The following is a 12,787-nucleotide window of genomic DNA, read 5'->3' on the forward strand; positions in this document are numbered from 1 at the left end:
TAGGCAACGAGCGCGAGCCCCAGGAGCAGGAGACTGCCTCGTGCTGAGAGGAAGGGGCGCGCCGCAGAGAGCGCTGGGCGAGGAGCGGAGAATTTGCAGCAGAGAGGAAGCGTGTCGGGCGGTGAGCGGCAGTAGGGCGGGGAGGAGGCCGCAGAGAGGAGAGGAGAGGCCATAGGAGAGGAGCAGAGAGGGGCGGGGTAGGATGCGCTATTGAGAGGAGGGGGCGCGCTAGGTGTGCGAGATTACCGATGGAGGGAAGGGAGCACCAGGGTAGGTGAGCAGAGACGTACAACCCAGAGGCTGTGAGAAGAGGACAGCCAAAAGGGGGAATCGGGCGGAGCTGGCAGGCTTGCGCACACAGGGAGAGAGAAAAGGGAGAGGGCTGGCCTGCGGGAGAGGAGCCTCGGGGCTAACGGCTTTAGAGCAGAGGAAGTTATAGCTACCTATAGCCTGGTATTTTCCCCGCTTAGCACCTTTGCACTTGCTGGTGACCTCTGTTTGGTTCCTGTCCACTGAAAAAAAATTGCACATCTGAGAGTTGTGAGTTGTTTTATTTGGGGACTAAACTGAGGACTTTAGCCCTGGAGATGGCCGCTGTGACAGCTCTAAGGAACTGCTCCTGCATGGAAGAAGTAGAGGGGTGGTCAGCATATGTGTGATTTTGGAGAAGGGGTACCTGCAGTCAAACACATATCTAGGTGAAAGGTTATTCTAGTCACCAGGCACAGATGACTTAATGATTTCAGTGCTTTCCTAAGTATGGGAAGATGCAAGAAACTGGGCTTATAAAATTTTTTCCTGAAAATTTCTAACTATCTGAAGGCCTGTTCTATCATTTTCTCCAGAGAACAGATTGCTTCAGTCCTGATATCCATCCTGAACTCCTTTTAGGTTGTGTTAATGACTCAGTTAACAACTGTAGTGGCTAAGCAATCCTTGTAGAATCAGCTGGCTAGCAATGTTCTTTAGTTGGCATTCCTCTCACTGTGATGTGCTCCCCACCTCCAGAAAGCCTTCCATCCTCCACCAAGCCCAACCATTTGCAGTCTTCCTTGGTTTAGTCCTTTGCGCACAGGCTAGCATTTCTCATGTTCTAATTTATGTGGGGCAGTACTGGGCAGGAGGTGCCTCAGTAAATGTTGGTTGAGTCATAGATGTTAGCATGGCACTAACAGATGGGAGGAAGCGTGAGCTCTTGCCTGGGCCCACAAGCATCGAAGTCCTGACTGATTAAGTCAAGAAATATTTGCTGAGCACTTACTGTGAGCCCAACACTAGGAATACAGTGTGAACAAAGACAATCTCTATACATATCGCCCCACCTGAATGCAAGGCCATGAGCAAGGAGGATCAGTACAAGCAGACCTCAGAGGAGCTCTGGAAAACTCAGAAAAATAGCCCCCGTCTCACTGGTGAGCATGGCCAGAGTTGGTGGGGAGTGGGCTGTAAAACACACCCCTTTAGCCCCTCTCTCTCCTGGCCTCACACTGTGGCTCTATTTCTCTGGCTCTACTGTTTTCCCATCAAGTCAGGCCAATGTATTTTGTTGAGACCATTGTTGAAAATGTGCAGTTTAGAGCAGATGCTTTCTCCAGAAAGGGTTGCCTCAGTGTGGCAGCCACCAGAGGACCAGGCAGTGAAGAGGCTTCCTGGGAAAGCAGAGATGGTGATTCTGCCCTCTGGGAAGGCCAATCCTACTGTGATAAAGGCAAAGTAGATCTGTAGCTGTGCCTTACCTGGGGATTTTGTTAAAATACATACTCTCGGAGTTCCCGTCATGGCGCAGTGGTTAACGAATCCGACTAGGAACCATGAGGTTGTGGGTTCGATCCCTGGCCTTGCTCAGTGGGTTAAGGATCCGACATTGCCGTGAGCTGTGGTGTAGGTTGCAGATGCGGCTTGGATCCCACATTGCTCTGGCTCTGGCGTAGGCCAGCAGCTACAGCTCCAATTAGACCTCTAGCCTAGGAAGCTCCACATGCCACGGGAGTGGCCCAAGAAAAGGCAAAAAGAAAAAAACAAAAAACAAAACAAAACAAAAAAACAGACTCTCCATCCATAGGTCTGAGCTGGGACCTGAGAATCTGCATTTCAGCAATCCTCAGGTGATGCAATGATGCAATGCTGCTGATCCTAGACCACACTTGAGTAGAAGGGGTGTAGAAGATAGTTTATTTAAGTGCATTGGTTAGGTGGGCCACAGATTGGCAGAAAAAGCCACCACCCATCCCCACCCTCCACCACTACCCCTAACTTAATGACTTTAAACACACATTTATTATCTTAACAGTTTTTGAAGTCCAAAATCCAAAATGAGTTTTAGAAGTCTAAAACCAAAGTGTCAGCGGGGCTGGTTCCTTCTGGAGGCTTTAGAGGAGAATACATTTCCTTCCTTTTCCACCTTCTAGATGCTACCCTTCCATTGTCACATCTCCTTCTACTGGTGTGACCTTACTGTATCCCTCTTATAAAGACCCTTGTGAGAGTTCCCACTGTGGCACAGCAGGTTAAGGATCCAGTGTTGTTGCTGTGGCAGCAGCAGGTTCGATCCTGGCCCAGTGCAGCAGCTTAAGGATCCAACATTGCTGTAGCTGTGGCTCAGATTTGATCCCTAGCCTAGGAACTTTCATATGCTGTGGGTATGGCATAGATAAATAAATAAATACCCTTGTGATTACACTGTGCCTACCTGTATAATCCAGTATAATCCCCCCCCAACTCCTTAATCACATCTGCAAAGTCCCTTTGCCACATAAGGTAACACATTTCTCTTTTTCTGGCCACATCTGTAGCATGAGGAAGTTCCTGGGCCAGGGATCAAACTGAGGCCAGGGATAAACAATGCTGGACCCTTAACCTGCTGTGCCACAAGAGAACTCCAGAGTAACATATTTCATGGGTTCCAGGTATGAGGACATGACAACTTTGAGAACTATTATTCAGCCCTACCACATTGTGTATTTCGTAAGAACAATGACATTTTCTTACTCATATTTTAATTACCAAAACCAGGAAGTTTAACTCTGATTCAGTTCTATTATGTAATCTACAATCCACATTCAGATTTCCCAACAATGTGCTTTACAGAATTCCAATTTCCTGTCCAGACCCAACCTTGGATCATGTGCTGCAAATAGTCGTTATGACTGTTTAGCCTCCTTTGATCTAAAGGCTGTTTAGCCTCATCTTTTTTTTTTTTTTTTTTTTTTTGGCTTTTATGATCTTGATATTTTTAAGAGCACAGGCCACTTGCAGTCTGTCTCTCAATTTAGCTTTGCCTGATGTTTCCTCGGTCAGATTCTAGTCTTGCGTTTGCAGCCGGAATCCACAGAAATGTATTATGTCCCACTAAGAAGTGCATCACATCAGGAGATGCGTGATGTTATTTTGTCCCCTTTATTGGTGATATTTACTTTGATCACTTGGTTAAGGTTGTGTAGGCCAGGCTTCACACTGTTAAGTTTCTCTATTTCCTTTTGGAATTAATCCATAATTTGTGGGGAGAAACTCTGAGACTATATAAATATCCTATTCCTTGTCAAGTATTCACTGAATTTTAGCGCTCATTGATGACTGCTTCAGTTACACATGATGGTTACAAAATGATTTAACTCCATTGTTCTTTCCACAATTACTTATTGGCATTCTACTTTAAGAAAGAATTACCAGAGTTCCCGTCGTGGCGCAGTGGTTAATGAATCCAACTAGGAGCCATGAGGTTGCAGGTTTGATCCCTGGCCTTGCTCCGTGAGTTAAGGATCCGGCGTTTCCGTGAGCTGTGGTATAGGTCGCAGACGCAGCTCGGATCCCGTGTTGCTGTGGCTCTGGCATAGGCTGGTGGCTACAGGTCCGATTAGACCCCTAGCCTGGGAACCTCCATATGCCACAGGAGCGGCCCTAGAAAAGGAAAAAGACAAAAAAAAAAAAAAATTATTTTCCCAATACATTATTTTTTTTTCTACTCTACAGCATGGTGACCTGATTATACATACATGTATACATTCTTTTTTCTCACATGATCATGCTCCACTATAAGTGACTAGATACAGTTCCCAGTGGTACACAGCAGGATCTCATTGCTTATGCATTCCAGAAGCAATAGTCTGCATCTGTTAACCCTAAACTCCTGATACTAGTCAGATTTGTTTCTGCAGATTGGAATGTGTCTATTTTAACTCCGTTCTTTTGGAGTTAAAATATGTAAGCTTCAGGAAAATGGAGATGATTAGGAATAAGCTGAGTGCTTGGCCATTTCATCTCTCAAATCATCCATTATAACAGCTCATTTTTTTTATGGCCACACCCATGGGATATGGAAGTTCCCAGGACAAGGACTGAATCCAAGTCACAGCTGTAACCTATGCCACAGCTGTGACAATGCCAGATCCTTTAACCCACTGTGCCAGGCTGGAGATTGAACCCACACTTCCACAGCAACCCAAGCTACTGCAGTCAGATTCAACCTACTGTGCCACAGCAGGAACTCCTATAACAGCTAATTTTTATTAAACATTTTTATACACCAGGCTATGTATTTCACATGTACTTATTATCTCTTTTAATCCTCACAATTATGAGATACATAGTTTTGTTATTCTGTTCCACAGATCAGGAAACAGACTCAGAGAGACTGGGTAACTTGCTGAAGATTACACAGCTAATAAACAGCAGACCCAGGACTGGAACTTAGTCTATCTGATCCCAGAGTCTGCATTCCTACTCCTACACTCCATCTCCACTCCATACTTATGGTCTAACTCAGGCTTCATTCCCTCCAGTTCTCAACATCTGATTGAGTAAATCCAGGAGCTCAACTCAACCTCGTTTCTTGCTTAAGCCATAGGGAATGGAATATTGTGTTAAGTGCTGGCAGAGCCCCTGACCAGCAGTAGCTAAAGTGCTGGGCATTTTCCCTCACTCTCCTCCTCAGGGCTTCTCAGTGGTGGTTGTGAAATATATAAGCCTGTCTTATCTGTGTCATAGATGAGTGTAAATTCCGACCTCACAATAGTGCATCTTGGTGGGTGCTCATAGCCCCTCTCGGGACCTCCTCCTTGCTCAGTTATTTCCTCCCTAATCAAGAGTAGAAATGCGTGGGTAGGTAGAGGCCTTTGTCACTCTTCAACACCAATCTGCCAAACTCTTCTCAGGCCTGATGACCCCCAGGACCTACTTTCCAACTAGGATAGATGGAGAGATTTAGAAAAAAGTTCATTTGAAGGTAAGATCTATTGGCAGGTACCTATTATTTATTGGTTCTTTGGGGAAGGGTGGGATCCAGAAACCTCTCTTATTTATCCTGAAATGAATCTGCACTGATTGGAATGTGTCTATTTTTCTTAAGTCCAATTAGATTTGTAGAACAGTGTGACTCTGTTTTGATGTTTCCCGAGCCCACTGAGATGGAAACCGAATACCTGAAGAAGTGCTTTGGAAATTGCCTGGTCCAGGCGCTGGCAGAGGTAGCAAAGGTTCAGCCCAGTGACCCCATAGAGTACCTGGCTCACTGGCTTTATCATTATAGGAAAACGGCAAAAGCCAAAGAAAAGGTATGCGTACACTGAATCAGGTTGGGGTGGGCTTTTCAGCTTTCCCAGAGTAATCTGAAATGCAAGGCAGGAGTCTGGAGCTGACCTGGGGAGTTTCTTGGTTTAATTCCACTTATAAGGATAGCTTAGGTCCAGATATCCCTAAAGTCTAGGGAGTCTGGGGGCTGATGTGAGACTCCATCTCAGAGGAGTGGTGGAGCTGGTGGCCTGGAGATCCTGGAGATTGAAGCTAGTTAGTTCCAGGAGCAAACTCAGGAGGCCTGAAGGGCCTGGGGCCTATGGTCTGTCCCAGAAATGGTGCATGCTTCCCCGGCTCACCTGATTCCACTCTGTTCTATCACCACAGGGCAGGCAGGAGAAGGTCCAGCTGCAGGAAGAGTATGATACTAGCCTCAAAGAAGCCAAAATAACAGAAATGCTGAAGCGAGAAGAGCGTGAGATTCAACAGGAATGTGAAAAGTGTCCCCAGGTAGGGAGGAGGAACTTGGCACTGGGCACGCACACACCCTGTGGTGGGTACCAGGAAATCCCTAAGTCAGCTCAGCAAAGGGCACTGAGCCTCCTGTGATCCTACTCTTCCCTCCATATTCATATGCTTATATATAAATCAATCTTATTGACAGTCCATGTCAATAAAATCCCTATCAATGAACTAAGAAAATGCTTAAAGGCAATTCCATGTTTAGATTCCAGGGGCTACCTTAGACGTTACTGGTTTAAAAAAATCAGATTTTAAAATAATCTAGTGTGTCACTTGGAACATTCCATACAAGATCCTTTGAGCCCTTTTAAAAAATTACTCAATATTTTTCAGAAACCAAATATGGCTTCCAGTATGTCTTTTAGATATTTTATTTATTATATACTATTTACTTAAGTATTTAGTATATGCTGTTTATTTATTTATGTATCAAGCCACAGATGTCTCCTCTGTGATGCTCTCACAGTGGTCATGAATTATTAACTCAGATTACTTGGAAACAACCATATATTCATTAGTCCAACAAGCATAGCTTTTATTTATTTTTTTAAAATTTTATTTTCCCACTGTACAGCAAGGGGGTCAGGTTATCCTTACATGTATACATTACAATTACATTTTTCCCCCACCCTTTCTTCTGTTGCAACATGAGTATCTAGACAAAGTTCTCAATGCTATTCAGCAGGATCTCCTTGTAAATCTATTCTAAGTTGTGTCTGATAAGCCCAAGCTCCCGATCCCTCCCACTTCTTCCCCCTCCCATTAGGCAGCCACAAGTCTCTTCTCCAAGTCCATGATTTTCTTTTCTGAGGAGATGTTCATTTGTGCTGGATATTAGATTCCAGTTAGAAGTGATATCATATGGTATTTGTCTTTGTCATTCTGGCTCATTTCACTCAGGATGAGATTCTTTAGTTCCATCCATGTTGCTGCAAATGGCATGATGTCATCCTTTTTTATGGCTGAGTAGTATTCCATTGTGTATATATACCACCTCTTCCGAATCCAATCATCTATCGATGGACATTTGGGTTGTTTCCATGTCCTGGCTATTGTGAATAGTGCTGCAATGAACATGCGGGTGCATGTGTCTCTTTCAAGTAGAGTTTTGTCCGGATAGATGCCCAAGAGTGGGATTGCGGGGTCATATGGAAGTTCTATGTATAGATTTCTAAGGTATGTCCAAACTGTTCTCCATAGTGGCTGTACCAGTTGACATTCCCACCAGCAGTGCAGGAGGGTTCCCTTTTCTCCACAGCCCCTCCAGCACTTGTTATTTGTGGATTTCTTAATGATGGCCATTCTGACTGGTGTGAGGTGGTATCTCATGGTAGTTTTGATTTGCATTTCTCTTATAATCAGCGATGTTGAGCATTTTTTCATGTGTTTGCTGGCCATCTGTATATCTTCTTTGGAGAAATGTCTATTCAGGTCTTTTGCCCATTTTTCCATTGATTGATTGGCTTTTTTGCTGTTGGGTTGTATAAGTTGCTTATATATTCTAGAGATTAAGCCCTTGTCAGTTGCATCATTTGAAACTGTTTTCTCCCATTCTGTAAGTTGTCTTTTTGTTTTCTTTTGGGTTTCCTTTGCTGTGCAAAAGCTTTTCAGTTTGATGAGGTCCCATGGGTTCATTTTTGCTCTAATTTCTATTGCTTTGGGAGACTGACCTGAGAAAATATTCATGATGTTGATGTCCGAGAGTGTTTTGCCTGTGTTCTCTTCTAGGAGTTTGATGGTGTCCTGTCGTATATTTAAGTCTTTCAGCCATTTGGAGTTTATTTTTGTGCATGGTGTGAGGGTGTGTTCTAGTTTCATTGCTTTGCATGCAGCTGTCCAGGTTTCCCAGCAATGCTCAACAAGCATAGCTTTTATCTCCTACAATTTTTGCCACAGTCTTCTGAAAAATACCTTGTGTCATTTTGTGCTTTCTACAAAGTACATGACATGTGGAAAGCAAATTGACTTCTTGAGCTTGATATCTGACATCTATTTAACTATCAGTCTATCCTCTGCATTAAAATCTTTAATGTAGGAGTTCTCATTGTAGCTCAGAGGGTTAAGAATCCAACAAGTATCCACAAGGATGCACTTTCAATCCCTGGCCTCATTCAGTGGGTTAAGGATCCAGAGTTGCTGCAAGCTTCGGCATAGATCACAGATGTGGCTTGATGTTGCTGTGGCTGTGGTGTAGGCCAGTAGCTGCTGCTCCAGTTCAGCCCCTAGCCTGGGAACTTCTATATGCCATAGGTGCAGCCCTAAAAAGAAAAAAAATTAAAAATAACATAAAATCTTTAATGTAGTCTTGTACAATTCACTAGCTTTTGGTAGTTTCCAAAGCCAACTTTGATGAAGACATGAGACTATTGAGCTTATGTACATTTATAGCAATGCTCAGCTTTCCTCATAATTAATAGATTTATTTTTTAAGTCTGGATGCTTTAGAAAGAAATCAAAAGAAAGTTTCCTACCACAGTTTGAAAATAGTAGTTAAAGAAATTCTCCCTCAGGAACAACTCATTCTCTGAACAGTTGTTAAGAGATGAAAGAGGTGAGATCGTTAAGCAAAAGTTGTCCTTACTTTGCTGCCCACTCTGATTCTTTTCTAAGAACACGTTTCACTGTTAATAGAAACAGAAATATATAAGGCATGGAAAGACTCCCAAACTCTGCCCTGGTTTTATGATGCCTTTATTAAAAAAAAACTTTGCTCCCATCAATATTTTGATTTATCCCTTTGCATTGCACTCAGGAGGTTGTTTACCCTGTAGCAATGTTCCTTAGCAAGATGTGGATGAGTTAAAGGTTTGCTGTTCTTTTGCCAAGCAAGAAACAAAGGCAACTGTAAAGGAAGATGGGAAATGAGAGCCACTATGATGCCTGGACTGTGTGCAAGTTCTCAGTTTTAGGAAACTGTTCATTTGCAAATGATCTGGTTATGGAAATTGATTCCTTTTGTTAGAAGGAAATAAAGAGAACCCAAAGGTGATCTAAAACAAAGCTTACTGCTTACCTAGCAAGGGAAAGCCATGTCATCCAAGTGCAAGTTACTCTCCTAGTATAAACTGAAAGAGCTAGATAAAGTGCAGAGAGATGGAGGTACATCAAATAGATACTGACTCACAGACTTTGAAAAACTTATGTTTTCCAAAGGAGACAGGTTGGAAGGTGGGGGATGCACTGGAGGTTTGGGATGGAAATGCTATAAAATTGGGTTATGATGATCACTGTATAACTATAAATGTAATAAAATTCATTGAGTAATAAAAAAAAAAAGACGAGATTCTAAATTCTGGTTTCTTGTTGCCTCAAACTGAACTGCAAACTATTCCTTGCTACTGTCATCTTTAGATTTCATCACTAGAGCTGTAAAATTTATCCAACATAGGCCCGGGATGGGTTGCATAAGATTTCAGCAGGCCCGCTGATTTAGCTGATGGGCTTTTATGCCTATACTGAAAATTTTTGCAAGATTTTCCTTAATATCCTAAAACCGGCAATGCTTGCATATACCTTAGAAAGTCTTTGAGTACTTCAGACTGAATACTGCTGGTCCAGTGGTTGTGTCAACAGAGGAGTAGAAACAGAGAGAGCACTATGTGTGGTAGAGATCATATCCAATTATGGGAATCAAGAAGAGAGTCACAGAGGAGGTAGCATTTGAGTCAGACCTAAAAGAATGTTGGCAAAAGTTGCCCTTGTATTGGTTTCTCTTCATTAAGCAGAGGCAGCTTTGAGTAAATAAACCATTATTCTGTTTCTAAGTCTGAAAACACAGTCCCTTTATTTATAAAGATCTGAGCCACCCATGTGTTTCATGGAAACAATACATAGAGTTGCTGCACAAATTCATGGCACTTTGGAGTTAGAAGTGTCTTAGCATGTGAGCAAGTACTTTACAGCCCTCATTGCATTGCTCCACAGAGTCCACTGTTGAGTGACAATGGGCAAAGATGGGGGTAGAGGTGTCCAACAGAGCTCATGCTCCAAGGTTTCCTCCCTCAGCAGGGACTGCAATTACATGGATTCCTTTTTTTTCCCCCCTAGGGCCAGACCTTCGGCATATGGAGGTTGGCAGGCTAGAGGTCAAATCAGAGCTATAGCTGCCAGCCTACACCACAGCCACAATGACTTGTAATCTGAGCCTCCACTGCTACCTAACCACAGCTCACAGCAACGCCAGGTCCTTAACCCACTGACTGGGGCCAGGAATAGAAATCAAAACCTCATAGTTACTCATTTGATTTGCTTCTGCTGTGCCACAGCAGGAACTCAGGATTCTTTTTTTTTTTTTTTTTTTTTTTTTATCTTTTTAGGGCCTCGAGGCACGTGGAAATTCCCAGACTAGGGGTTGAATCAGAGCTGTAGCCACTGGCCGACACCACAGCCACAGCAATGCCAGATCCCACCAGATGCTTAAGCTGCTGAGAGAGACCAGCGATTGAACCTGAGTCCTCATGGATACTAGTCAGATTCGTTTCCCCTGAGCCATGACGGAAACTCCTACATGAATTCTTGATATTGTCCCATAGGTCACTGAGACTGTATTCATTTTTTTCCAATCTTTATTCCTCCATGCTTCAGTTTGGATAATTTTTATGAATATGTCTTCAAGTTTACTGATTCTTTCTCCTGCAATGTCCAATATCCTATTTAGGGAGTCAGTAAATTTTTTCTTCATTTAGGCTATCTTGTTTTTCAATTCTAGAATTTCTGTCTGGTTCCTTTCTATAATTTCTATCTTCTCTGCTGATATACTCTATCTTTTCACTAATGATGACCATTTTTCTCCTTTAAATTTTAAAAAATATTTGAGTTCCCGTTGTGGTGCAGCAGAAATGAATCTGACTAGGAACCATGAGGTTGCAGGTTCGATCCGGTGTTGCTTTGAGCTGTGGTGTAGGTCACAGATGCATCTCAGATCTGGTGTTGCTGTGGCTATAGCGTAGGCTGGCAGCTACAGCTCCGATAAGACCCCTAGCCTAGGAACCTCCATATGCCAAGGGTATGGCCCTAAAAAGACAAATAAATAAATAAATAAATTTTTAAAAATATTTGTAATCAGTTCTAAGTTCTTGTATGCCAATCTCATCATTTTTGTCATTTTGGGGTCTCTTGTATTAAATACTTTTTCTCTAGATTATGGTTCACATTTTCCTACTTCTTTACATGTCTAGTAATTATTACCTGAACATTGTAGATGATACTTTATAAGGCATCTAGATAGTGTAGTTTTCCTGTAAAAGGTGTTGAATTTTGTTCCATGAGGCAGTTAAATCATTGGTGAATTATCTTGATCCTACCAGATTTGTTTTATGCTTTGCTAGATCAGGTCTTTTTCAAGTTTGTTCAGTCTTGGGCATGAAAAAGGCATGTTGAATTTTTGCCATGCTGAGTATTTTTGGTCTCTGCTAATGACTTTTTTTGCTCTTTTGTTTTATATTTAGCCACAGATATCTGTAGCAAGCTCCACAAAGAAAACCATATTCATGCAGGAGAACACAAAACCCCTTGAGAAGGAAGCCTTAAAGCAGGAATCTCTACCAGGCACTTCCAATATGATGCCAAGAATGCCTCAACAGATTCCTTCTTCAGAACCATCTGTCCAGATTGGCCAGAATATTGAAACTCCACAAAAAATAAATTACCAGGCTTTTCAGCATGAAGTTGCTCCTGAAATGTATCCTGGCTCCAAATCCCCTCCCTAGGCTGTAGAAGGTGGATCATTCTAATGATGCTTCTGTCAAAGCTGCAAGCTGAGAAAATGGCCAACTAGAAGAGCTCTTACTTGAAGATGATAACTACTTGAATTAAAACAAGATGTGAGGAGTTTCCATCATGCCTCAGTGGAAACAAACCTGACTAGAATCCATGAGGACACAGGTTTGATCCCTGGCCTCGCTCAGTGGGTTAAGGATCTGGGGTTGCCGTGAGCTGTGTTGTAGGTCGCAGGTGTGGCTCAGATCTGGCATTGCTGTGGCTGTGGTATAGGCCAGCAGCTGTAGCTCTGATTAGATCGCTATCCTGGGAACCTCCATATGCTGCAAGTGCGGCCCTAAAAAGCCAAAAAAAAAAAAAAGAGAGAGAGAGAGAGATTTGAGATGCTGTGGAAGGAAGTGTCTGCAAGGACTCTGCAGCCCAAGTCCTGTCCTATTAGTCATGAAAACCCTTTAATCATGTGAAGATATGAAACTCACAATAAGGATATAAAATAAGTAAACAAACTAATGAGACTTTTTTTTTTTTTTTTTTTTTTTTTTTTTTTGCTGTCCCGTAGCATGCAGAAGTTCTTGGGCCAGGGTCAAACCTGAGCCACAGCAGTTAACCCAAGCCTCAGCAGTGACAATGCTGAGTCCTTAATCACTAGGTCACCAGGAAACTCCAAGATTTTTTCTTCTTGCTTTATCATTTTTCTGCAGACTAGACAGTGAAAACGTATCTATCTTATGTGTTCATATCTTAACTGAATTTTGCAATCAGGCCCCCTAGGGAGATTTACACATGTCCTTATTTTTAAAACAGTTCCAATAACAGTAAAATTTTTTCAATTATTTTCTATCTGTATTCATTCAAATATCATCTGTATTTTGATGACTGGAGATTTATATCTGTAATCAAGATTTCCTTGAACTTGATGGCCTCTTTGATATCTCTACTTGGATGACCAACAGACATCTCAAACCTAATTATGGTTGACCCTTGAACAACACAGGGTAATCCACATGTAACTTATAGTTGGCCCTCCATACTCTCAGGT

At 42.5% G+C, this 12,787-nt stretch overlaps 1 protein-coding gene across 2 annotated transcripts; it reads left to right on the plus strand.

Moving 5' to 3' along the window:
* DYDC2 (DPY30 domain containing 2) lies at positions 1–12,284 on the plus strand. 2 transcript variants are annotated; one of them, XM_003133090.4, is made up of 5 exons: positions 1–121; positions 5,151–5,221; positions 5,345–5,549; positions 5,896–6,018; positions 11,478–12,284. In XM_003133090.4, exons 3-5 carry the CDS (start codon positions 5,382–5,384, stop codon positions 11,736–11,738), a joined length of 552 nt encoding a protein of 183 aa, XP_003133138.1. In that variant the 5' UTR covers positions 1–121; positions 5,151–5,221; positions 5,345–5,381; the 3' UTR covers positions 11,739–12,284. The 2 variants fall into 2 exon arrangements, with proteins under 2 accessions (XP_003133138.1, XP_020928665.1); XM_021073006.1 differs by lacking the exon at positions 5,151–5,221 and having other exon boundaries at positions 5–121; positions 11,478–11,936.

Source organism: Sus scrofa, chromosome 14 (genome assembly GCF_000003025.6).
Source record: "Sus scrofa isolate TJ Tabasco breed Duroc chromosome 14, Sscrofa11.1, whole genome shotgun sequence".
Taxonomy (NCBI): Eukaryota; Metazoa; Chordata; class Mammalia; order Artiodactyla; family Suidae; genus Sus; species Sus scrofa.

What these genes read in the sequence shown, in the direction of transcription:
- DYDC2 (XM_003133090.4), top strand. Translation starts at nt 5,382, where the DNA reads ATGTTTCCCGAGCCCACTGAGATGGAAACCGAATACCTGAAGAAGTGC. An exon ending in CGGCAAAAGCCAAAGAAAAG is followed by an intron (nt 5,550 to 5,895) that starts GTATGCGTACAC and finishes CTATCACCACAG; the next exon opens with GGCAGGCAGGAGAAGGTCCA. An exon ending in AATGTGAAAAGTGTCCCCAG is followed by an intron (nt 6,019 to 11,477) that starts GTAGGGAGGAGG and finishes TTTTATATTTAG; the next exon opens with CCACAGATATCTGTAGCAAG.